The 27624-nt window shown below is 44.1% G+C and overlaps 1 protein-coding gene across 3 annotated transcripts; it reads right to left on the reverse strand.

The window, feature by feature from the left end:
- Nucleotides 1-2065: 2065 nt before the first annotated feature.
- On the reverse strand, nucleotides 2066-11189 carry LOC106592157 (NAD(P)H dehydrogenase [quinone] 1). Of its 3 annotated transcripts, none has more exons than XM_045711711.2 (7): nucleotides 10966-11189; nucleotides 10666-10750; nucleotides 8551-8763; nucleotides 8297-8427; nucleotides 6543-6656; nucleotides 3172-3273; nucleotides 2066-2821 (listed from the first exon to the last, which is right to left on the reverse strand). In XM_045711711.2, exons 2-7 carry the CDS (start codon nucleotides 10667-10669, stop codon nucleotides 2516-2518), a joined length of 870 nt encoding a protein of 289 aa, XP_045567667.1. In that variant the 5' UTR covers nucleotides 10670-10750; nucleotides 10966-11189; the 3' UTR covers nucleotides 2066-2515. The 3 variants fall into 3 exon arrangements, with proteins under 3 accessions (XP_045567667.1, XP_045567668.1, XP_082814133.1); XM_045711712.2 differs by having other exon boundaries at nucleotides 8551-8718; nucleotides 10966-11185; XM_082958007.1 differs by lacking the exon at nucleotides 10966-11189 and having other exon boundaries at nucleotides 10666-10902.
- Between the last annotated feature and the right edge of the window lie 16435 nt (nucleotides 11190-27624).

The following is a 27624-nucleotide window of genomic DNA, read 5'->3' on the forward strand; positions in this document are numbered from 1 at the left end:
AGAGGGGTGATCAGCCTTTAGCTGGTTATCAGGGAGGAAGGGTTATCAGCCTTTAGCTGGTTGTCAGGGAGAAGGGTTTATCAGCCTTCAGCTGGTTATCAGAGGGAGGGCTTATCAGCCTTCAGCTGGTTGTCAGGGAGGAGGGGTTATCAGCCTTTAGCTGGTTGTCAGGGAGGAGGGGTTATCAGCCTTTAGCTGGTTGTCAGGGAGGAGGGGTTATCAGCCTTCAGCTGGTTGTCAGGGAGAGGGGTGATCAGCCTTTAGCTGGTTGTCAGGGAGAAGGGTTTATCAGCCTTCAGCTGGTTATCAGAGGGAGGGCTTATCAGCCTTCAGCTGGTTGTTAGGAGGAGGGGTTTATCAGCCTTCAGCTGGTTATCAGAGGGAGGGCTTATCAGCCTTCAGCTGGTTGTTAGGAGGAGGGGTTTATCAGCCTTCAGCTGGTTATCAGAGGGAGGGCTTATCAGCCTTCAGCTGGTTGTTAGGAGAAGGGGTTATCAGCCTTCAGCTGGTTATCAGGGAGGAGGGGTTATCGGCCTTCAGCTGGTTGTCAGTGAGGAGGGGTTATCAACCTTTAGCTGGTTATCAGGGAGGAGGGGTTATCAGCCTTTAGCTGGTTATCAGGGAGAAGGGTTTATCAACCTTTAGCTGGTTATCAGGGAGGAGGGGTTATCAGCCTTCAGCTGGTTGTCAGGGAGGAGGGGTTATCAACCTTTAGCTGGTTATCAGGGAGGAGGGGTTATCAGCCTTCAGCTGGTTGTCAGGGAGGAGGGGTTATCAACCTTTAGCTGGTTATCAGGGAGGAAGGGTTATCAGCCTTTAGCTGGTTGTTAGGAGGAGGGGTTATCAGCCTCCAGCTGGTTATCAGGGAGGATGGGTTATCAGCCTTTAGCTGGTTGTCAGGGAGGAGACGTTTATTTGGTTATTAGGATCCCCATTCGTTTTTGCAGAAGCAGCAGCGACTCTTCCTGGGGTCCACAAGATACACAAAACATGACAAGTAACAAAACACTGATACACAAGGAAAGTTACACAAATGTAAACAATATTCAAACAATGCAACTAAAAAATTATACAAACAATACAACTAAAAACTGATGTTTATGTGTATGTGTATATTTAAACAATGCAACCAAAAAATTATACAAACAATACAACTAAAAACTGATGTTTATGTGTATATTTAAACAATGCAACCAAAAAATTATACAAACAATACAACTAAAAAAAAATGTTTGTGTGTCCTTCCATGAGTTGCTTTTTAATCCATTTTTAAAGGGGAGTTCCATGCAATCATGGCTCTGTGTAAAACCGTGTATTGCCTTGAATTAGTTATGGACATGGGGACTGTGAAGAGACCCCTGGTGGTATGTCTTGTGGGGTATGTATGGGTGTCTCTGCTGAGTGTTATTTGATTATGCAAACAATCTGGAATTTTCATTACAGTAATATTTATCATTAAAACAAATAGAAGAGAAGCAGTTCATCTCTTGTCAACCCTCAACCAGGAAAGACTGGTATGCATGTTGTTGATGTTAGTGTATGTGTAGTTAAGGGCAAGGCGTGCTGCTCTGTTTTGAGCCAGCTGTACACTCTTAGAAAATAGGGCTCCAAAACCGTTCTTCAACTGTCCACATAGGAGAACCCTTTTTGGTTCTAGGTGAAAATCATTTTTTGGTTCCAGGTAGAACCATTTTGTGAAAAGGTTCTTATTGGAACCAACAAGCATTCTTCAAAGGGTTCTCCTATGGTTCTAAATGGTTTTAGGTTGTAGATAGCACCTTTTTTTCGAAGAGAGTATCTTTGCTAGATCTTTCTTTGCTGCCCCTGACCGTATTACCGGACAGTAATCAACATGAGACAAGACCAGAGTCTGAACAACTAGTGCAGTTTATTGATGTTTCAAAAACGCAGAACATTTTTAAAACATCTTCACAACAACGCTGTCAATTTGACTTGACCATAATAACTGACCATCCAATGTTATACTAAAGCAATAAGGCACGATGGGGATGTGGTTTATGGCCAATTTACGACGGCTAAGGGCTGTTCTTAAGCACGACGCAATGCGGAGATCCTGGATACAGCCTTTAGCCGTGGTATATTGGCCATTTACCACAAACCCCCGAGGTGCCTTATTGCTATTATAAACTGGTTACCAACGTAATTAGAGGAGTCCAAATAAATGTTTTGTCATACCCGTGGTATACAGTCTGATATACCACAGCTGTCAGCCAATCAGCATTCAGGGCTCGAAGCGCCCAGTTTATAAGTAGAAATGTAGCTTCCTCAACTTGCTCAATGGTCACACCCTTTATACACAATTCCAGCTGAGGTTTAGGTCTTAAAGATGAATAATAAAAACAATCACCTGATACTAATGTGTAGAGTGTTGAATCATCTAAATAGTCATTCTAGCTTTGTGTAAGACTAGTGGCAAATCATTTATAAAAATAGAGAAGAGTAACGGCCCAAGGCAACTCTGGGTTCTATTGGATAAATAATTATCCGAGGGTTATCAGCCTTCAGCCTTCAGCTGGTTGTCAGGGGGGAGGGGTTTCCCCAGGTGGTGTCCGGTGGTGATGCCGTGGGGGCGGGTGCGCTGCTCCTCCCTGACCTCCGGCCGCAGCATGAAGCCCCCGGGGAAAGTCAGGTCAAACAGCTCGCAGGGGGCAAAGGTCAGGGGTCGCTCGACCAGCAGGGTCTTCAGCCTGGCCCTCCAGCCATCCAGCATGGCTGTCCGATTCGCGGGGGGGCTGTGTCCCGGACACCAGAACACCTGGGGGGCTAGCACCTGGAACCCACAGAAGTGAAGCACGCCGTTCTGGAAGGATGGAGGGACGTGGAGGAGAGAGGAGAGGAGTGAGGAGCCTGGGCCAAATACATATAGCAAATACTTGAACTGCGCTTGGTTTAGTTTGCACAATATGCTACAATGGAACCAATGGATTAGACCCAAAAAATGCAAACCCAAAACTAAATGAAACACATTTGAAATACAAGTATTTGGAGGTAACCTTCAAGCATCAAAATGTTTGAGGAAACTCATTTTGAGACACACATGTATCCCCAAAGCCACTTGATTGCCTTCTAAATCCATGAGAAGCAAATAGAGTGAAATATGTTTTTGGTGTCACATCTTAACTCTTTCCCCCTGGCTGTCTTCCTGGTTACCTGTAGGGGCCACAGTGTGACGTTAATGTCTCCGTTGAGGCCGTCAGGGCGGTACATAGTCTGCATAGATCCAGTGCTGAACGACAACATGGCTTTCTTGTCCTGCAAAATGACAAACAGTATGAAGTGTAACTCCAACAAACACAGGCCTTATTCATTCCACCAAAAACACAACTTACCCTTAACCTAGAAGCAATATAGCCTGAACTGAATGAGAGCAGCGTGTCATTTCATACGGTAGATATTATGTAGGGTGTCCAAACCAAAACATATCTTTTGACCAATGGGTAAAATACTATATTAATTGTGTAGGTACTGCTCAAACAAAACCAATGGTCCAAACCTCATGTCTCTATCATAATCCGTTCAGAATGGGATGTTTTTTTACCCATGTAGGATGGCCAAAATCAGGGCGGTTAAATCAATGGAGGCCAGAGAAAAAAAAGTGGTGAAAAATCTGGAAAATAGAATTGCGTCAGCTAGACTGGATGCTGTTAGAGAATAGCATTACGTCAGCTAGACTGGACGCTGTTAGAGAATAGCATTACGTCAGCTAGACTGGACGCTGTTAGAGAATAGCATTACGTCAGCTAGACTGGACGCTGTTAGAGAACAACATTACGTCAGCTAGACTGGACGCTGTTAGAGAATAGCATTACGTCAGCTAGACTGGACGCTGTTAGAGAATAGCATTACGTCAGCTAGACTGGACCCTGTTAGAGAATAGCATTACGTCAGCTAGACTGGACGCCGTTAGAGAATAGCATTACGTCAGCTAGACTGGACGCCGTTAGAGAATAGCATTACGTCAGCTAGACTGGACGCTGTTAGAGAATAGCATTACGTCAGCTAGACTGGACGCTGTTAGAGAATAGCATTACGTCAGCTAGACTGGACGCCGTTAGAGAATAGCATTACGTCAGCTAGACTGGACGCTGTTAGAGAATAGCATTACGTCAGCTAGACTGGACGCTGTTAGAGAATAGCATTACGTCAGCTAGACTGGACGCCGTTAGAGAATAGCATTACGTCAGCTAGACTGGACGCTGTTAGAGAATAGCATTACGTCAGCTAGACTGGACGCCGTTAGAGAATAGCATTACGTCAGCTAGACTGGATGCTGTTAGAGAATAGCATTACGTCAGCTAGACTGGACGCTGTTAGAGAATAGCATTACGTCAGCTAGACTGGACGCTGTTAGAGAATAGCATTACGTCAGCTAGACTGGACGCTATTAGAGAATTAAGGCTAACTGAAAGACTCAGCATTTAACTCGTCATCTTTCTTCTCGAATCCGCAGGACATAAAATTAATATAGAGGTTCAATAGATATCAAATTTGAGACATGACATGTAGTATTTTTATATTTTAGTATACCCTTTTCACATTAATGCAAAATTCCTGTTATTTTTTGAAGATTTGTCACAAAATTCAATATTATCTCTGTGAAATATCAACGGAGCCACAAGCTTTTTAGTTTTCAAAGCCTTTTACATTTAATTTAGTTTGTGTCCTTTTGGATTCTTGTGATCCGCGGAAACAACTTTGCCACAACATGTAAAGTACTCAAACGTCACTGCGAGAAACCGGCACCGCTCTGTCAACAGAGCTCTGTGCTTATTATCGGATGTACTAGGTTACAAAATCAGACTTTTTTAAAAATCTAAATGTTAATCAATGCTTGACTTGGGATGAAAGAAGTGCAGCAGCTGTCTTTTTCCATTAGACTATATTTACCGAAATTTACAAATGACGTTATGCTAAAGAGACCTCTGATTATTCACTGTGAAGGGTTTATTCACTTTTTCCATGACTTCTCCATGACTTAACCACATTTCATGGCTATTATGTAGACTCCATGAAAAAGTAAGCATTATTGACACTGGAAGGCTTCTGTGTCTGATCCCATAGGCCTACCGTCTCCTGTCGTTGTGCCTTTTATCAAGGCACTTAACCCCCCACAAAGTAGGATCTGCACTAGTCACATGTTGTCATCTAGAGAGCTCCTGGGTGTCCATCATGCAGGCTTCTGATCCAGCCCTGAAACACCCAAGTCTACTTATGAAGGTCCTGTTGAGCAGCTGTTGTTAAGGCTACAATGTGGTTAGAACAGGGCTGGAACAAAAGCCTGCACACCCAGTAGCTATCCTGGAGGATGGTTGCCACCCTTCATGTTAAATATTGCAACATTACAACGAAAATACTTTTGTCTTTATAAAATTATTCCCTCATTCAATGAATCAGGGATCAAATGGTTAATTAAGGTAGGCTACTTCAAAGCTAGGTATCTAGACATGTTTCTATATAAGGCTCTAATATTCATGTTTCAGAGGAGATCTATGCACAGCAACTTATTTGTCAATTAGGCTATTCATAGAAGACTTTTTATTGCTGTCTCAATTACATGGCTAGTGTTTACCAGCTTTCCAATGCAGCACACACAGACACTCACTCATTGGTCATTCTTATAATGGCTGATATGTTGATTTTTTAATTTATTGATAATACTTAAAAGTGTTACCAAAAATTATGAAACAAATTTCCATGACTTTACAAATCCTCATTTGCCAACTTGGAATGCATCGTGTTCATTCAGGCTGGCGCACTTTCAATCTGTGCATTCTAGAACATCCTACTGTCACGCAGTTACGCAAACTAGCGCTAACTAGGGGCTAGTTACCCCTTTATGGTTATGACTGCGTTTCTACCTGTCATTTAGACAATGACTAGCCCAGTTAGCGCTAGTTTATGCTAACTAGCTAGCTAGCAACTTCACTAGCAGTAAATGCTAGCCAGCTAGCTAGTTAGCATAAACTGCTAGGAGTTCTAGCTAGCAAACTTACTACCAGATTGTCTGAGGTAAAATACATAAACAAAGATAACGTAACTTAATTTCAGTTGTAAATGTTTCCACAAGTGACTGATAGCTTTACAGTTAATGCACCTTTATAGACTTATAGCTATTTTACACAGCATTTTATGTCATATAGCCAGCTATCTACGTTTTTAACAGAGAGCTTTTCAATTGGCATCTCTACCCTTGTTTTCAGTCACAAGTGGGGACTGGATTAGGTGGGAGCATTGCATTTACATCAAATCCTCCTGATTCGGCCCATTCCTGTCGTGTGGCTCAGTTGGTAGAGCATGGTGTTTGCAACGCCAGGGTTGTGGGTTCGATTCCCACGGGGGACCAGTATGGAGAAAAAAATGTATGAAATGTATGCATTCACTACTGTAAGCCGCTCTGGATAAGAGCGTCTGCTAAATGACTAAAATGTAAATGTAACTCTTCCTGCTCATTGTCAATGGGTATGACACTAACACAGGCTACTGGAACTAAAGACATGAACAGAAGGGGAAAAAGGTCAAACCTTGAATATTCCATTGCTGTACATCTTCTGCAGCGAGAAGGCAAAGCCTTGACTCAGGACTCTGTCTATCCAGCCCTTCATGATGGCTGGAACGCTGAACCAGTACATAGGGAACTGATGGGGAGAGAGAGATGGTTGAAACTTCATCTACACCAATCCAATGATTTTTAAACTATGATGGGGAGTGTAGGCTTAAATACTTTGGGGAGAAAAGTAGAGAATTTAAACACTTGCAAGGCACAGTCAAAGACAGAAAGAGAGGTGGGGGGAGGGGAGTGAGACAAAAAGAGAGAGGGGGGGAAGAGAGAGAGATAGAGAGAGGGGGGAAGAGTGAGAGAGAGAGAGGGGGGGAAGAGAGAGAGAGAGAGAGGGGGGGAAGAGAGAGAGAGAGAGGGGGGAAGAGAGAGAGAGGGGGAGAGAGAGAGGGGGGAAGAGAGAGAGAGGGGGAAGAGAGAGAGAGAGATGGGGGAAGAGAGAGAGAGAGATGGGGAAGAGAGAGAGAGAGATGGGGAAGAGAGAGAGAGAGATGGGGAAGAGAGAGAGAGGTGGGGAAGAGAGAGAGAGAGAGAGAGAGAGGGGGGAAGAGAGAGAGAGAGAGGGGGGGAAGAGAGAGAGAGAGAGAGAGGGGGGGAAGAGAGAGAGAGAGGGGGGGAAGAGAGAGAGAAAGAGAGAGAGAGAGAGGGGGGAAGAGAGAGAGAGAGAGGGGGGAAGAGAGAGAGAGAGGGGGGGAAGAGAGAGAGAGGGGGGAAGAGAGAGAGCGAGAGGGGAAGAGAGAGAGAGGGGGGAAGAGAGAGAGAGGGGGGAAGAGAGAGAGCGAGAGGGGGGAAGAGAGAGAGCGAGAGGGGGGAAGAGAGAGAGAGAGAGGGAAGAGAGAGAGAGGGGGGGGAAGAGAGAGAGAAGAGAGAGAGGGGGGGGAAGAGAGAGAGAAGAGAGAGAGGGGGGGGAAGAGAGAGAGAAGAGAGAGAGGGGGGGAAGAGAGAGAGAGGGGGGAAGAGAGAGAGAGGGGGGAAGAGAGAGAGCGAGAGGGGAAGAGAGAGAGGGGGGAGAGAGAGAGCGAGAGGGGGGAAGAGAGAGAGCGAGAGAGAGGGAAGAGAGAGAGAGAGAGGGAAGAGAGAGAGGGAAGAGAGAGAGAGAGGGGGGGGAAGAGAGAGAGAAGAGAGAGAGGGGGGGAAGAGAGAGAGAAGAGAGAGAGGGGGGGAAGAGAGAGAGAGGGGGGGGAAGAGAGAGAGAGGGGGGGAAGAGAGAGAGAGGGGGGGAAAGAGAGAGAGAGGGGGGGAAAGAGAGAGAGAGGGAGAGGGGGAAAGAGAGAGAGCGAGAGGGGGGAAGAGAGAGAGAGAGAGGGAAGAGAGAGAGAGAGAGGGGGGGAAGAGAGAGAGAAGAGAGAGAGGGGGGGAAGAGAGAGAGAAGAGAGAGAGGGGGGAAGAGAGAGAAGAGAGAGGGGGAAGAATGAGAGAGAGGGGGAAGAAAGGGAAGAGAGAGAGGGGGAGGAGAGGGAAGAGAGAGCGGGAAGAAAGGGAAGAGAGAGGGCAAAGAGAGAGAGGGGGGAGAGAGAGAGGGGGGAGAAAGAGAGAGAGGGGGAAGAAAGGGAAGAGAGAGAGGGGGAAGAAAGGGAAGAGAGAGGGGGAAGAGAGAGAGAGGGGGAAGAAAGAGAAGGGGGAGAGAGAGAGGGGGAGGAGGGGGAAGAAAGGGAAGAGAGAGGGGGAAGAGAGAGAGAGGGGGAAGAAAGAGAGGGGGGAGAGTGTTTGACCTCTGACCTGGAAGATGACGAGCTCCGCCGCCTCCACTTTCCGCTGCTCAGCTATGATGTCATCACAGAGTCGACCCTCCTTCCAGGCTTGCATGGTCTCCTCTCCGTACTTGAAGTGCTCCGGGTTCTTCACCTCACCTGACAAAGGGACAGAACAGCAGCAACGTCAAGCGTGTGTGTAGTTTGTTGGCACGTGTGTTGGCATGTGTGAGCATGTGTGTGTGTGTGCGTTGGCGTGTGTGTTGGCATGTGTGTGTGTACCTGTGATATCCTCCACTGTGGCGGAGGCTTTGAAGTTCATGGCGTAAAGATCAGACACAACAACCTTGTATCCCTGCTGTTTGAGGGCTTCCACGGCAACATCCTTCGCTGCCGAGTTAAAGGACCCTCCACTCTGATGAGCGTACACAATCAGCACTGTCTTCTGAGCTGGTACACACACACACACACACACAATCAGCACTGTCTTCTGAGCTGGTACACACACACACACACACACACACACACACACACACACACACACACACACACACACACACACACACACACACACACACACACACACACACACACAGGGTGTATGATAAGGTGGTGGATGGATCAGTCATAATTGCTTCCCTAAAACAATACTACACATCAAGTTACATTTCATTATGAATGTGTTATTATCTGGTTTTTACTCACTCTTAGATAAAAAGGGTACCAAAAGGGTTCTGTGGCTGTCGCCATAGGAGAACCCTTTTGGAACCAAAAAGAGTTCTACCTGGAACCCAAAAGGAGTTTTTCAAAAGGGTTCTTCTATGGGAACAGCTGAAAAAAAAACTTTTTGGTTCTAGATAACAACTTTTTTCCTAAGAACGTATGTCATTACTGTATTATTACTGTGTCTACATTCCACATGGCACCCTATTCCCTTTATAGTGCACTACTTTTGACCAGGGTCCAATAGGGTGCTGCACTATATAGGGCAGTGTTTCCCAGCTCCAGTCCTCCAGTCATCCCAACAGTACACATGGTTGTTGTAGCCCCTGACAAACTTCCCTGATTCAACATGTCAACAAATCATCAAACCCTCAGTGAGTTGAATCAGGGGTGATTTGGACCTCAGCCTGTATTAGTGGGCTATTACCCAGGATAACAGGAAACATCATGAACACCTTCTAGGTTTGTTTGCAGCAATGACAATTTCACCTTTCGTCTCAATGAGCAGTAGACGGCTTGTACATTCCTAATGTTCTGTACCTGTGTACAGCAGTCAGTCATCACATACTTTCAGAGAGAATCGTGTAGGGAAAACATGTCTGGTAAGTCTGCCATTTGGGGGGGGGGTACAAAAACAATATCCTATTTCACACAGCACTGACTGTAGGCTGGCCAGGAGGCTCCACACCATCCTCCTACTACAGAGTCTTGAAGTGAGCCCCTGGCTATCTGTAAATAAATAAAAAACTAGAAAATAGGAGGATGTTTGTCACGACTTCCGCCGCAGTCAGCCCCTCTCTTTGTTCGGCTGCGTTCGGCGGTCGACGTCACCGTCTTTCTAGCCATCGCCGCTCCATTCTTTATCCATTGGTTTTGTCTTGTTCCATTCATATCTGGTTTGCATTCCCCAATCACACTAACTGTATTTATTCCTCTGTTCCCCCTCATGTCTGTGTGAGATAGTTTGTGTTACGTGTTTATTGTTGACGCGCCAGACTGGTTTGTTTTTCCGTGTTATTTCACCAAGATGTTGTTTGTTAAACATAATTCTTGTGACTGTTTTGTGCTTTTGCCTCAATAAAGTGTGCGCCTGTTCACAAATCTCTGCTCTCCTGCACCTGACTTCGCTAATGTTTGAAATTATTTAGACTTTCACTTTTGATAATTAACTTCTTTTTTTTTTTTTTTTTGCAATTACATTTACTTTTGATACTTAAGTATATTTAAAACCAAATACTTTTCAGACTTTTTCAAGTAGTATTTTACTGGGTGACATTTCACTTTTACTTGAGTCATTTCTATGAAGGTATATTTGACTGTTTCCACAAGTGACAATACACCATGTTTGTGTTTGTTAATAAACTACAACGGAACATTTGTATAAAGCTGTACAAGTTCAATAATGCTGATCACAATAATCTGCTTTAAAGAATAAAAAAGCGGAGTGGTTTTGTCATTATAGCGTTTGCATAAATCTTAGTCAGTATAGCAACACAAAGTACTAAGGCATCAGCACATGATCACACCACTTGTTGGCTATTTACTCAAACACTGGACAAATGCATGACAACTTTAAATGCAGCTGAACAAGCCAGCAGGATAATGAAATATAAACCAAAGCATCTGAAAGCAGAGATATTGTAAATGCACTGATATATCACCATTGAGACTTACCCATGACGCGTGTTTATGATCGGCCTTCCCCGGATCTGGGCGCTCGCTCTTCTGCAACTCGACGGGAAAACTCTGGAACCGCCTGCTGATATTCGCGTGAGAAACATTTGATTGAAACTGAGATTGAGCCGGTTACACAACACTAGAGTCTCGAGTTACACGTACACAAAGAATAAGAAAGAAAGAAACGTCCTGTAGCCTCGTCAGCCATGGGACGGACCAGTCTAACCAGACGTGTTTTAAAGTCCGGAAATGTTACAGTCAGTTGACCAGTTGAGGAGAGAATGATTGGTTTACTACCTTTGGCTTTGGGAAAACACTGTTTTGTGGTATTTTTCTGTGTATTAGACCATTCATATGGGTACCATGGGTTTATCCGACTTAAGTGCTCTTCATTAGCGATGCGTAAAGAAACATTGGCAAGTCCAAAATGCTCTCACACCTACTCTGGAACTGTTTGGACATGTAAAAGGTGTTCCACCACTGGACTCCCTAAAACACGGTACTTCGCCCGAAGTGAATTACGTAGCATGTTAGGAAAGAATTTCGCAAACTCTTTTCCTAACCTTAACCTAATTTTCCGAACATGATACGTTTCTTCTCCAAACCTGCTGCGGAAATTGTTCTAACCTGCTACGAAAAAGCAACTTTCGGTTGTAGCTGTATCGAAGTGGCGTGTTTTCAGGCTGTCCCGTTCCATCACACAGTACACCTATAGTGCTGCGTGCCGCCTCAGTATTTGCGTGAGGTCGGGACCAGTGCGAAATGCGCCATGACATTATGACTAGTCTCAAAACCAAGACTGACTGGTCTGACCAGTCTTCGGACTGTGTGGAATGTCACTTGCACACTTTTGTCACCCCTCACTGGAACGACAGGCAGGCAGGGAGGCAGACAGACAGACAGACAGACAGACAGGCAGGCAGGCAGGCAGACAGACAGACAGGCAGACAGGCAGACAGACAGACAGGTTGGGACAGCTGATAAACTGGAATTCTAATTCAACCATAGGTCAAGATGAACTTGCTGTCTTTATATAGCCGCACAATAATGACATAGCCCACATTCTACAAGTAGGACACACACAGGTGTCCCACGAACATCAAACACGTTCACCTATAGATTCAATGTATGTATTATTTTATGTAAACAGCTAATTGCAGGCCAAGTTTCTGCACAGTAATCCGTTCTACAATGTGCTGTGTCATAATGGGCTCCGTTTCCTGGTCTATAGTAGTACCACTATATAGGGAATAGGGCTCTGGTCTATAGTAGTACCACTATACAGGGAATAGGGCTCTGGTCTATAGTAGTACCACTATATAGGGAATAGGGCTCTGGTCTATAGTAGTACCACTATATAGGGAATAGGGCTCTGGTCTATAGTAGTACCACTATATAGGGAATAGGGCTCTGGTCTATAGTAGTACCACTATATAGAGAATAGGACTCTGGTCTATAGTAGTACCACTATATAGGGAATAGGGCTCTGGTCTATAGTAGTACCACTATATAGGGAATAGGACTCTGGACTATAGTAGTGCACTATATAGGGTGCCATTTGGTATACCCTCCTGCTCTCAATCTTCATCACATGACTCTGGACCCGGTGATCTCATGACAGACAATTTGTTCTCTGTTCAAAATTCCTAGATTTGGGGCCTAGTTACCTCAGTAGAATATAACAATAGATTTGGGGCCTAGTTAGTCCAGTACAATATAACAATAGATTTGAGTCCTAGTTAACCTCAGTACAATATAACAATAGATTTGGGGCCTAGTTAGTCCAGTACAATATAACAATAGATTTGAGTCCTAGTTAACCTCAGTACAATATAACAATAGATTTGAGTCCTAGTGTCACGTCCTGACCAGTAAAAGGGGTTATTTGTTATTGTAGTTTGGTCAGGGCGTGGCAGGGGGTGTTTTTCTGTGTGTTTTGGGGTTATATTCTATGTCCTTTTTTCTATGTTTTGTATTTCTTTGTTTTGGCCTGGTATGGCTCTCAAGCTGTACTGCGTTGTCGCTGATTGGGAGCCATACTTAGGTAGCCTGTTTTCCTTTGGGTTTTGTGGGTGGTTAATTTCTGTTTAGTATTTTGTAGACCTGACAGAACTGTTTGGCTGTCATTTTCTCTTTGTTTATTGTGTTTTCAGAATATATATTAAATGATGAGCACTCACCACGCTGCACCTTGGTCTACTCCATTCAACAGACGTTACCCCAGTACAATATAACAATAGATTTGGGGCCTAGTTAGTCCAGTACATTAGAACAATAGATTAGGGGCCTAGTTAGTCCAGTACAATAGATTAGGGGCCTAGTTAGTCCAGTACATTAGAACAATAGATTTGAGGCCAAGTTAGTCCACTACAATAGATTTGGTGCCTAGTTACCTCAGTAAAATATAACAATCGATTCAGGGCCTAGTCAGTCCAGTACAATAGAACAATAGATTTGAGGCCTAGTTACCTCAGTATACTAGAACAATAGATTTGAGGCCTAGTTACCTCAGTACACTAGAACAATAGATTTGGGGCCTAGTTAGTAAGGTACAATAGATTTGGGGCCTAGTTACCTCAGTACAATATAACAATAGATTTGGGGCCTAGTTACCTCTGTACAATAGAACGATAGATTTGGGGCCTAGTTACCGCTGTACAATAGAACAATAGATTTGGGGCCTAGTTACCTCAGTACAATAGAACAATAGATGTGGGGCTTAGTTAGTCCAGTACAATAGAACAATAGATGTGGGGCCTAGTTAGTCCAGTACAATAGATTTGGGGCCTAGTTAGTCCAGTACAATATATTTGGGGCCTAGTTAGTCCAGTACAATAGATTTGGGGCCTAGTTAGTCTAGTACAATAGATTTGGGGCCCAGTTAGTCCAGTACAATAGAACAATAGATTTGGGGCCTAGTTACCTCAGTACAGTAGAACAATAGATTTGAGTCCTTGTTAGTCCAGTACAATAGAACAATAGATTTGGGGCCTAGTTAGTCCAGTACAATATAACAATATATTTGGGGCCTAGTTAGTCCAGTAGAATAGAACAATAGATTTGGGGCCTAGTTACCTCAGTACAATAGAGCAATAGATGTGGGGCCTAGTTAGTCCAGTACAATAGAACAATAGATCTGAGTCCTAGTTACCTCAGTACAATAGAACAATAGATTTGAGGCCTAGTTAGTCCAGTACAATATAACAATAGTCGGGGCCACAGTGTCTCCTTACCCCTCCTGTCTCAGCCTCCAGTGTTTATGCTGCAGTAGTTTATGTGTCGGGGGGCTAGGGTCAGTCTGTTATATCTGGAGTATTTCTCCTGTCTTATCCGGTGTCCTGTGTGAATTTAAGTATGCTCTCTCTAATTCTCTCTTTCTTTCTTTCTCTCTCTCGGAGGACCTGAGCCCTAGGACCATGCCTCAGGACTACCTGGCATGATGACTCCTTGTTGTCCCCAGTCCATCTGGCCGTGCTGCTGCTCCAGTTTCAACTGTTCTGCCTGCGGCTATGGAACCCTGACCTGTTCAATGTGATTACTATTATTTGACCATGCTGGTCATTTATGAACATTTGAACATCTTGGCCATGTTCTGTTATAATCTCCACCCGGCACAGCCAGAAGAGGACTGGCCACCCCTCAGAGCCTGGTTCCTCTATAGGTTTCTTCCTAGGTTCCTGCCTTTCTAGGGAGTTTTTCCTAGCCACTGTGCTTCTACACCTGCATTGCTTTCTGTTTGGGGTTTTAGGCTGGGTTTCTGTACAGCACTTTGTGACATCAGCTGATGTAAGAAGGGCTATATAAATAAAAATACATTTTATTTTGATGTGGGGCCTAGTTAGTCCAGTACAATAGACCAATGGATTTGAGTCCTAGTTACCCCAGTACAATAGAACCTACATATGTTGTCTCTATGGCATGGAAATGATGATGAGAATATTGGAAACATGCTTTCACTGGTTATGCCACAGTGGTATCTATTGTTTTTGGATACTGTATAAGGCTAACAACCTCTATCTGTCTCAGTCTAACAGAACATTCTTGGAGTCCTGAGTCATACGGATACTGGGCCACCTGGTGTCAACTCAGGGTATGAGAGGCAGAGAGGTTTGAAACGTCTTTGTGAAAGGTAGCAGGACTTGCAATTACATATCTAGCCAGCAGATGGCAGCAGTGGCTGTAGCAGGTATATAGGAATACATTGTGTTCAGAAAGTATTCATACCCCCCTGTCTTTTTCCACATTATGTTGTGTTACAGCCGGAATTCAAATTTGATCAACTTGAGATTTTGTGTCACTGGCCTACACACAATACCCCATAATGTCAAAGTGGAATTATGTTTTTAGATTTTTTGTTGTTGTGATTAATAGAAAATAAAAAGCTGAAATGTCTTGAGTCACTAAATATTCTACCCGTTTGTTATGGCTAATCTAAATAAGTTCAGGAGTAAACATTTTCTCAACAAGTCACATAATGAATTGCATCGATTCACTCTGTGTGCAAAAATAGTGTTTAACATGAGTTTTGAATGACTACCTCATCTTTGTACTCCACACATACCATTATCTTTAAGGTCCCTCAGTTGAGCAGTGAATTTCAAACACAGATTCACCCAGAAAGACCAGGGAGGTTTTCCAATGCCTCACAAAGAAGGGCGCCTATTGGTAGATGGGTAAAAATATATATATAAAAAAAACATACATTAAATATCCCTTTTGAGCATGGTGAAGTTGTTAATTACACTTTGGATGATTTATAAAAACACAAAGTCACAACAAAAGATACAGGTGTCCTTCCTAACTTATTTGCAATGAGGCCAATGGTGTCTTTGAAACAGTTACAGAGTTTAATGGCTGTGATAGGAGAAAACTGAGGATGGATCAATACTCCACAATACTAACCTAATTGACAGAGTGAAAAGAAGGAAGACTTGTACAAAACAAAATATTCCAAACATGCATCCTGTTTGCAACAAGGTAACAAAGTAAAACTGCAAAAAAATGTGGCAAAGAAATGAATTATGTCCTGAATACAAAGTGTTATGTTTGGGGCAAATCCAAAACAACACATCACTCTTCATATTTTCCAGCACTGTGGTGGCTGCATCACGTTATGGGTTTGCTTGTCATCGGCAAGGACTTGGGAGTTTTTGGGGGGGATAAAAAGAAACGGAATAGAGCTAAGCACAGGCACAATCCTAGAGGAAAACCTGTTCAGTCTGCTTTCCACCAGACACTGGGAGATGAATTCACCTTTCAGCAGGACAATAATCTAAAACACAAGGCCAAATATACACTGAAGTTGCTTACCAAGACGACATTGAATGTTTCTGAGTAGCCGAGTTACAATTTTGACTTAAATCGGCATTAAAATATATGGCAAGACTTCAAAATTGCTGTATAGCAAAAATCAACAACCAACTTGATGGATTTTTAAGAATTTGTGAATAATGTGCAAATATTGTACAAAATCTTTGTGTGCAAAAAGACTCACAGCTGTAATCGCTGCCAAAGGTGATTCGAACATGTGTTGATTCATTGCAAGCGGTACCGGAGTGCCAAGTCTAGGACAAAAAGGCTTCTCAACAGTTTTTACCCCCAAGCCATAAGACTCCTGAACAGGTAACCAAATTGTTACCCGGACTATTTGCATTGTGTGGACTATTTGCATCTGTTTATCATATATGCATAGTCACTTTAACCATATCTACATGTGCATACTACCTCAATCAGCCTGACTAACCGGTGTCTGTATGTAGCCTCGCTACTGTTATTTTCAAATGTCTTTTTACTGTTGTTTTATTTCTTTACTTACCTACACACACACACACACACACAAATTTTTTTCGCACAATTGGTTAGAGCCTGTAAGTAAGCATTTCACTGTAAGGTCTACACCTCTTTTATTCGGCGCATGTGACAAATAAACTTTGATTTGATTTGAATATACACTACCGTTCAAAATTTTGGGGTCACTTAGAAATGTCCTTGTTTTTGAAAGAAAAGCACCATTTTTGTCCATTAAAATAACATCAAATTGATCCGAAATACAGTGTAGACATTGCTAATGTTGTAAATTACTATTGTAGCTGGAAACGGCTGTTTTTTTACGGAATATCTACATAGGCGTACAGAGGCCCATTATCAGCAACCATCACTCCTGTGTTCCAATGACACGTTGTGTTAGCTAATCCAAGTTTATCATTTTAAAAGGCTAATTGATCATTAGAAATCCTTTTGCAATTATGTTAGCACAGCTGAAAACTGTTGTTCTGATTAAAGAAGCAATAAAACTGGCCTTCTTTAGACTAGTTGAGTATCTGGAGCATCAGCATTTGTGGGTTCGATTACAGGATCAAAATGGCCAGAAACAAAGAACTTTCTTCTGAAACTCGACAGTCTATTCTTGGTCTGAGAAATGAAGGCTATTCCATGTGAGAAATTGCCAAGAAACTGAGAGAGAGACAGAGAGACAGAGAGAAAAAGAGAGAGAAAGAGAGAGTTGTATAACGCTCTGTACTACTCCCTTCACAGAACAGCACAAACTGGCTCTAAGCAGAATAGAAAGAGGAGTGGGAGGCTCCGGTGCACAACTGAGCAAGAGGACAAGTACATAAGAGGGTCTGGTTTGAGAAACAGACGCCTCACAAGTCCTCAACTGGCAGCTTCATTAAATAGTACCCGCAAAACACCAGTCTCAACGTCAACAGTGTAGAGGCGACTCCGGGATGCTGGCCATCTTGGCAGAGTTCCTCTGTCCAGTGTCTGTTCTTTTGCCCATCTTAATCTTTTCTTTTTATTGGCCAGTCTGAGATATGGCTTTTTATTTGCACGTGCACGTTGCTCTCCACCCAACAATCACCCCAGAGCATCTGCACGACCACTCCCACCTGAGGAAGTAGACAGTAGGGATATTTGCCAAGTCTCTAAAGGATGTGGCACTTGGTAGACAAACACCCCATGATGCACTGGACAGAGGACCACCCAGAAACCCTCTGGACGATTGATCATTTGGTACAAATCCGAACTACAAAATCGAATTGATCCACTCAAAATGGGAAATATCTCATTTGGTTAAAACTGAAAAAAGAACTTGTACTGACAGAATCCCCATATTAATTAGAGGAGTTATTCCCCACCCCTGAGGAAGAGATGTTTCCAGGCTCAGGGAAATGTGCTAATCTGTGGGGACACAAATGGGCGCACAGGAACACTACCTGATCTAACGACCACACGAAGGGACAGCTTTATTACAGGCCATACTGTTTCTAACTGTCTTCATCTCCCCCATAGGAACAACAGACAGCACCATCAACAAAAACGGAAGGGATCTGTTGCAGCTCTGTTTATGCCTGGGTCTGTACTTTGTCAATGGTAGGTTACGGGGGGACTCTTTGGTGGAGATTCACCTATTTCTCACCTCTTGGCCACAGCACAGTAGACTATATGATTACAGACATTGACCCTTTTTCTCTCAGCTCATTCACTGTCAAGCCACTAACACCTCTGTCTGATCACAGCCAAATTACGTTGTTCCTCAAAAGAACAGACATGGAAAAAACCACACATTCACAGCCCAGTAAGCTGTACAACATCAGAAATTCTTACAGAAGGGCCCTCAACAGCACAGAAGAATACCAGAAAGCAACCAGTAACCAAGAAATCCAAACACTCTTAGATAACTTTCTGGATACCACATTCACTCACAGTAAAGAAGGCATCAATCTAGCAGTAAAAAACATCAACAATATATTCAGGCCAACAGCAAAAGAAGCACAACTGAAATTGATTAAAAAAAACATAAAAAAATAGGTCACAGACGACAACTGGTTTGATGCAGATTGTAAAATTATGAGGAAAAAACCTAGAGCACTATCCAACCAAAACCACAGAGACCTAAATAATGGTGAATTACAAATAATTGTGATGTACGCCTTCATTACTGTGAGACTTTAAAACTCTATAAACTTACACTCACAACCAAAAAAAGCACAGTACAACAGCAAGCAACTGACACTAATTGAGGAGTCCATAAACACAAACAACTTCTGGAAAAATTATAAACCCCCCCCCCCCCCAAATATATCTAAACTAGAAGAATTAGTGATACAAAATGGTGACATATGGACAACCCATTTTAAAACACTCTGCAACTCCATTCAAACTGACGCAAAACGCAGAACAACGGCAAATTCATCACAAGTTGAATGGATTAGAAAAAGCTATAAAGGACAATCAAAATCCGTTGGACTCCCTAATTACTGACCAGGAGCTCAATAAGAAACTTCAGGGCCTCAAATAAAATAAAATAAAAGCATGCAGACCTGATGACATCCTAAATGAGATGCTCAAATTCACTAGTACAAAATTGCAATTGGCTATATTAAAACTGTTTAATTTGATCCTGGGTGTAGGTCCTTTTCCTGACATCTGGAATCAGGGACTCATAACCCCAATCTTTAAGAACAGAGACAAATTTGACCCTAACAATTACAAAGGCATTTGTGTGAACAGTAACCTGGGGAAGGTTTTCTGTATGTAAGAGTTCTAAAACTTCCTTAACAAGCACAATGTCTTGAGCTAAAAGCCAAATTGGATTTATACCAAAACATCACACGACTGATCATATTTACACCCTACACACCCTGATAGATAAACATGTCCACCAAAATAATACCAAAATATACGCTTGCTTTATCGACTTCCAAAAAGCAGTTGATTCTATTTGGCATACAGGACTGTCCTACAAAGTTATTGAAAGTGGTGTAGGGGGTAAAACATATGACATAATTAAATCAATGTATACTGGCAATACGTGCAATATCAAAATTGGCAAGAAAATAACAGAAATATTTAACCAGGAGTCTTCGCGAGGCCTTCGCCAGGGTTGCAATCTGAGCCCTGCACCCTTCAATAGTTACATCAACAAATTGGTTATATTCTAGAACAATCCTCAGCCCCTGGTGTTAGTCTCCACAATTCAGAGGTTAAATGCCTGCTTTTCGCAGATAACCTATGCCTGCTGTCACCCACAGCACATGGCCTACAGCAGAGCCTGGACCTGCTAGAGCAGTACTGCCATACCTGGGCCCTGGCAGTAAACCTTAAAAATACAAAAATAATGATTTATAGAGTATAGAGTACTGCACACACTACAATTACTAAAGTTGAAACTGGACACCTTAATGGGGCAGTTAATGAACTGAGACAGAACGCGCACAGGGCATTTTACGGCAATAAAAAAACGAATTCAAATTGAAATACCTATTAAAATTTGGATAAAACTAATTAAATGTGTCATTCAACCAATTTAACCTTATGGCAGCGAGGTGTGGGGTCCACTTGCAAAAGAAGATTTCACCAAATGGGACAAACACCCCATTGAAACCTTGAATGCAAAATTCTGTAAGATTCTCCTACATGTCCAGAGAAAAACTACAAACAGTGCATGCAGGGCAGAATTAGGCCAATATCCACTAATAATAAAAACTCATAAAAGAGCAATTAAGTTTTGGAAACATCTAAAATACAGTGACCCCTCTCATATCATTACCAAGCCCTGCAATGTGAAGAGCGGAGCAAAGAAAAGAGTCCCCTCATCCAGCTGGTCCTGGGGCTGAGTTCACAAACCTGTTCTACTAACACACTGAAGCCTCAGGACCAGAACATCCAATCAATCAGAATAAACCAAATTACAACACAATCAAAACAAAACTACATTGCTTATTGGGAAACACAAGCACAAACCAAAAAACAGTGCTATCTGGCCCTAAATCGACAGTACACTGTGGCTAGCTATTTGACCTTAGAAAACCCTTGACAAAGTACCCACAAAACACCAGTCTCAATGTCAACAGTGAAGAGGCGACTACGGGATGCTGGAGTTCCTCTGTCCAGTGTCTGAGTTCCTTTGCTCATCTTAATCTTGTATTTTTATTGGCCAGTGTGGTGGCTAATTTCTGCATTACCAAATGAGGAGAGTTACAAACTTCACACACAAGTCAGTTATACTTAAAACTACATCTTTAATAATTAAGATGCTTTTGCAAAAGCACTTGACCTTCAATGATGCCATTTAAAAGTGATTACACAAAAGTACAAAGATCTTTTATACCCAAGACCCACCCCTCTCAACGTACATGACGAACAACAGATCTTAGGAACAGTTCACAAAGGTTAAGTTTTGTATGAAAGATATCTATAAAACATAGCAGACAGCAACTGCTGTATCAACAGTGTTCATTGTATAGACCAGTGTCTGGTCATCCTACCCCAAACTGGAACCGTCTCTCCCTGGTACGGTATAGAACAGAACCATTAGCTCATCCAATGGCATAAATCAATTGACAACTCTAGATACTCCCATCTCAAGTAAACCCCCTCTTGACTCCACTCCTGGACAAGCTCACTGAGGGGAGTGAGCCTCCAGGTCATACACTATCCCAGGATAAATGCAAGATCTAGAGAGAGGACATACAATGGTTCCAGACACTGCCACACACCTCCTCACAACATAGAAAAGGAGGGAGTGACTTGCGCACAGACATTGTGGAGACAAGTAATTGGTTCCCCATTAATCACGCCATCCCTTCACATGGTTTAAGAATAGGTAAAGACACATTCACATATGAAGACAATGTTTCATTCTGACTTCTCCCCTCTCTGGGCCCCAAGTGACTGAGCCCTAGCTAAGGGAAAAGTACAACTGTCAACACCAGAGTCCAAAGGGCACGCCATCCTAATGACAAGTATCTCACATAAGCATATTATACAAATAAAACATCTTAATTATCGATGTTACCCAACTAATACTGATTCATCCGCCACACCTGTCTGAGATATGGCTTTTTCTTTGTAACTCTGCCTAGAAGGCCAGCATCCCGGAGTCGCCTCTTCACTGTTGACATTAAGACTGGTGTTTTTTTGGGGTAATATTTAATTAAGCTGCCAGTTGAGGACTTGTGAGGCGTCTGTTTCTCAAACTAGACACTCTAATGCACTTGTCCTCTTGCTCAGTTGTGCACTGGGGCCACCCACTCCTTCTATTCTGGTCAGGGCCAGCCTTTTAAAATGATAAACTTGGATTAGCTAACACAACGTGCCATTGGAACACAGGAGTGATGGGCCTCTGCATGCCTATGTAGATATTCCATTAAAAATCATCAGTTTCCAGCTACAATAATCATTAACAACATTAACAACGTCTACACTGTATTTCTGATCAATTTGATGCTATTTTAATGGACCAAAAAATGTGCTTTTCTTTCAAAAACAAGGAAAAGTGACCCCAAAAGTGACCCCAAACTCTTCAATGGTAGTGTACATTGTCACGTCATGCCAATAAAGCACATTGAATTGAATTGAATTGAGAGAGAGAGAGAGAGAGGGAGAGGCAGACAGAGCGAGAGACACACAGAGAGAGAGACAAGGAGAGAGAGAGAGAGAAAGAGAGAGAAAGATAGAGGGAGACAGAGATATAGACAGAGAGAGAGACAGAGAGAGACAGAGACCGAGAGAGAGACACAGAGACAGAGACAGAGAGGGTGTCACGGTTGTTGTCGGTGAATGAGGACCAAAACGCAGCAGGTACGTGAATGCTCATCTTGATTTTTAATTATCTTCAAAATGAACGTACAAAATAACAAAACACGAACGATCAACAAAAACAGTCTGGTAAGGCACAAGGCAAAACACAGAACAATCACCCACAAATAACACATACAAACACACCCTAATATATGGGACTCTCAATCAAAGGCAGATAGACAACACCTGCCTTCAACTGAGAGTCCCAACCCCAATCAACCAAACATAGAAACACACACACACTAGACTAACCCTAGAATTAACTAAACATAAACCAAAACCCGGAAATACTAAATCAAACACCCTTTACACAAACACAACACCCCGAACCACATAAAACAAATACCCCCTGCCACGCCCTGACCAAACTACAAAACAATTAACCTTATATACTGGCCAGGACGTGACAGTACCCCCCCCTTAAAGGTGCTACCCCAGAAGCACCTTAACAAAAAATAACCCCAAGCAACACCAACAAAAAGTCCCCTTTTCTAAAGGGAGGGAAGGGAGGGTGGCTGCCGTCAACGACGGCACTGTGCGACACCCCCCCCTCCCCAACCCACCTATTTCTGGAGGTGGCTCTGGTTCCGGCCGTTCCAGGCTGTCGGGCCACTCTGGCATCGCCGAGGGGCAGTCGGGCCAGTCTGGCATCGCCGGGGGGCAGTCGGGGCAGTCTGGCAATTCGGGAGAGTCTGGGCAGTCTGGCAATTCGGGACAGTCTGGGCAGTCTGGCAATTCGGGACAGTCTGGGCAGTCTGGCCACTCCGGCAGTTCAGGGCAGTCTGGCCACTCCGGCAGTTCAGGGCAGTCTGGCCACTCCGGCAGTTCAGGGCAGTCTGGCCACTCTGGCAGTTCAGGGCAGTCTGGCCACTCCGGCAGTTCAGGGCAGTCTGGCCACTCCGGCAGTTCAGGGCAGTCTGGCCACTCCGGCAGTTCAGGGCAGTCTGGCCACTCCGGCAGTTCAGGGCAGTCTGGCCACTCCGGCAGTTCAGGGCAGTCTGGCCACTCCGGCAGTTCAGGGCAGTCTGGCCACTCCGGCAGTTCAGCGCAGTCTGACCACTCCGGCAGTTCAGCGCAGTCTGACCACTCCGGCAGTTCAGCGCAGTCTGACCACTCCGGCAGTTCAGCGCAGTCTGACCACTCCGGCAGTTCAGCGCAGTCTGACCTCTCTGGCGACTGTTGACTGGCGGGCAGCTCTGACGACTGTTGACTGGCGGGCAGCTCTGACGATGACTGTTGACTGGCGGGCAGCTCTGACGATGACTGTTGACTGGCGGGCAGCTCTGACGATGACTGTTGACTGGCGGGCAGCTCTGACGATGACTGTTGACTGGCGGGCAGATCTGATGATGACTGTTGACTGGCGGGCAGCTCTGATGATGACTGTTGACTGGCGGGCAGCTCTGATGATGACTGTTGACTGGCGGGCAGCTCTGATGAAGACTGTTGACTGGCGAGGCTGGGTTGACGCACTTGTAGCCTGGTGCGTGGTGCTGGTACTGGGCTTACCAGATTATGTACACGCACCTCCAGGCTAGTGCGGGGAGCGGGAACAGGACGAGTCGGACTGGGTTGACGCACTTCCGGGTCCGCACGAGAGACAGGAGCTGGAAACCCAGGGCTATGGAGGCGCACAGCCGGTCTAGATCTTACCTCCTGCACAACCCGCCTTGGCTGGATGGAACTAGTAGCCCTGTACGAGCGGGGTGCTCGTACAGGGCAGACTGGGCTGTGCAGGGGCCTGATGGTAGCCGTGCGTAGAGCGGGAGTTGGGTAGCCTGGTCCTCGGAGGCGTACCGGCGACCAGATGCGCTGCGCAGGCATCCTCCTACCAGGCTGGATGCCCGCTCTAGCACGGCACCTGCGAGGGGCTGGAATAACGCGCACCGGACTGTGCGTGCGTATGGGTGAGATAGTGCGCTCCTCAGCGAAACATAGCGCTCTCCACCCCATACGCTCCTCCATATAACCACGAGTAGCTGGCTTCCGGCTCTTCTTACGCCTAGCCAAACTACCCGTGTGCCCCCCCCCAAAATTTTCTTGGGGGTGCCTCTCGTGCTTCTCCTTCAGCGCGTACTTGGCCTCGTACCACCGCCTCTCTGCCTTGGCTGCCTCAATTTCCCACTGCGGGCGTCGATAATCCCCAGCCTGGTGCCAAGGTCCGGCCCCGTCCAGAACTTCCTCCCAAGTCCACTTCTCCTGCCAGTCCAACTCGAACTCCGTCTGCTCCTTCCTCTGCTGCTTGGTCCTTTGGTGGTGGGTGATTCTGTCACAGTTGTCTTCGTCTTCTGACGATAATGCGAAATCGTCATCAGAAAATGTGGACCAAAACGCAGCAGGTACGTGAATGCTCATCTTGATTTTTAATTATCTTCAAAATGAACGTACAAAATAACAAAACACGAACGATCAACAAAAACAGTCTGGTAAGGCACAAGGCAAAACACAGAACAATCACCCACAAATAACACATACAAACACACCCTAATATATGGGACTCTCAATCAAAGGCAGATAGACAACACCTGCCTTCAACTGAGAGTCCCAACCCCAATCAACCAAACATAGAAACACACACACTAGACTAACCCTAGAATTAACTAAACATAAACCAAAACCCGGAAATACTAAATCAAACACCCTTTACACAAACACAACACCCCGAACCACATAAAACAAATACCCCCTGCCACGCCCTGACCAAACTACAAAACAATTAACCTTATATACTGGCCAGGACGTGACAGAGGGAGACAGAGAGAGACAGAGAGAGAGACAGAGAGAGAGACAGAGAGAGACAGAGAGAGACAGAAGAGAGACCTGGAGAAGAGTCCCCTAAGCAAGCTGGTCCACGGGCTCTGTTCACAAACACAAACACACCCCACAGAGCCCCAGGACAGCAACACAATTACACCCAACCAAATCATGAGAAAACAAAAAGATAATTACTTGACACATTGGAAAGAATTAACAAAAAAACAGAGCAAACTAGAATGCTATTTGGCCCTAAACAGAGAGTACACAGTGGCAGAATACCTGACCACTGTGACTGACCCAAACTTAAGGAAAGCTTTGACTATGTACAGACTCAGTGAGTATAGCCTTGCTATTGAGAAAGACCGCCATAGGCAGACGTGGTCTCAAAAGAAGACAGGTTATGTGCACACTGCCCACAAAATGAGGTGGAAACAGAGCTGCACTTCCTAACCTCCTGCCCAATGTATGACCATATTAGAGACACATATTTCCCTCAGATTATACAGATCCACAAAGAACTTGAAAACAATCCCAATTTTGATAAACTCCCATATCTATTGGGTGAAATACCACAGTGTGCCATCACAGCAGCAAGATGTGTGACCTGTTGCCACAAGAAAAGGGCAACCAGTGAAGAACAAACACCATTGTAAATACAACTCATATTTATGTTTATTTATTTTCCCTTTTGTACTTTAACCATTTGTACGTCGTTTCAACACTGTATATATACATACTATGACATCTGTAATGTCTTTATTTATTTGGAATTTCTGTGAGTGTAATGTTTACTGTTCATTTTTATTGTTTATTTCACTTTTGTATATTATCTACCTCATTTGCTTTGGCAATGTGAACATATGTTTCCCATGACAATAAAACCCCTTGAATTGAATTGAGACAGAGAGAGAGAGAGAGAGCGAGAGACAGAGAGAGAGGGAGGCAGAGAGAGAGAGAGAGAGAGAGAGAGAGAGAGAGAGAGAGAGAGAGAGAGAGAGAGAGAGGAGACAGAGAGAGAGAGGGAGACAGAGAGAGACAGAGGGAGACAGAGAGGGAGACAGAGAGAGACAGACAGAGAGAGGGAGACAGAGAGAACGTACAGATTAGTGATCGAACCAGAGTGGAACTGAAACATAAACACACAGAGGGACATGCAAACAAACTGAAGTCAAAATCTCACATCAACCCGGACTCTCTCTCTGACTTCTCTGCTGAATATGAATGGTAAAATACGTCATATTGACTTTGTGGGCTGAGTTGAGTTCTTAGTGAGAATAAAGAAAGGCATTAGGTTGTACAAACCTGACCACAATAACTGACACTTTGGCATATAGGGACTTGACACATCCCTAAAACACCATTACACAATATCCTCCTCTTGTTGTAGAACAGAAGCTGATGCCCTGCTCTAATGTAAGCCAACTAAAGGTCTTGACAGACAGACACAACTCTTATCCAGAGAGACTTACAGCAACTGACTCTTATCCAGAGACACTTACAGCAACTGACTCTTATCCAGAGAGACTTTACAGCAACTGACTCTTATCCAGAGAGACTTACAGCAACGGACTCTTATCCAGAGAGACTTTACAGCAACTGACTCTTACCCAGAGAGACTTTACAGCAACTGACTCTTATCCAGAGAGACTTTACAGCAAATGACTCTTATCCAGAGAGACTTTACAGCAACTGACTCTTACCCAGAGAGACTTTACAGCAACTGACTGGATGTGAGATGGACATTAAAGACTGGTCAGATTGGTGAGTGGTACTACAGATTTCTAATTCTAGATGGATCATACGGATTGGCCCGATGACGCCCCAGAGGAGCGGTGAAATAAACACTTTTTAGACTTATTTTATCTAATTTATCATATTCAGCTGAATAATATGTTGATGATTGGTTCATTAAACAGAATCAGGTGTTTTAGTCCAGCCCTGCACTAATGTATCATATTCAGCTGAATAATATGTTGATGGTTGGTTCATTATAAAGAATCAGGTGTTTTAGTCCAGCCCTGCACTAATGCATAATATTCAGCTGAATAATATGTTGATGGTTTATTATACAGAATCAGGTGTGTACAGAACCATGGTTACATCAGTTGATGGGGACAAAAGAGTCTGGTTGGGCTTTAACTCCTCAGCTCTGGTCTATAGTAGTACCACTATATAGGGAATAGGGCTCTGGTCTATAGTAGTACCACTATATAGGGAATAGGGCTCTGGTCTATAGTAGTACCACTATATAGTGAATAGGGCTCTGGTCTATAGTAGTACCACTATATAGGGAATAGGGTGCCATTTGGGACCAAGATTCACCCCTGCTAGTCCTGGCTTGCTTAAGTAATTCTGTAAAGCGTTTGGGTTGTCATTTAGTTTTTCAGCTGAGAAATGGTTGAGTGAGTGCAGTCAGTGTTTACTCCAGTCGTTTGTCTGGTGCTCCGTTCGTCCGTCCGTCCGTCCGTCCGTCTACTACTGGTCTGGTTCTGTGTGTCTGGGTCTCTCTCTGACCTCCTGACTCTCTCTGGGTCTGGGTCTCTCTCTGACCCCCTGACTCTCTCTGTGTCTGGGTCTCTCTCTGACCCCCTGACTCTCTCTGGGTCTGGGTCT

The sequence above is a fragment of the Salmo salar genome, chromosome 11 (assembly GCF_965601325.2).
Source record: "Salmo salar chromosome 11, fSalSal1, whole genome shotgun sequence".
Taxonomy (NCBI): Eukaryota; Metazoa; Chordata; class Actinopteri; order Salmoniformes; family Salmonidae; genus Salmo; species Salmo salar.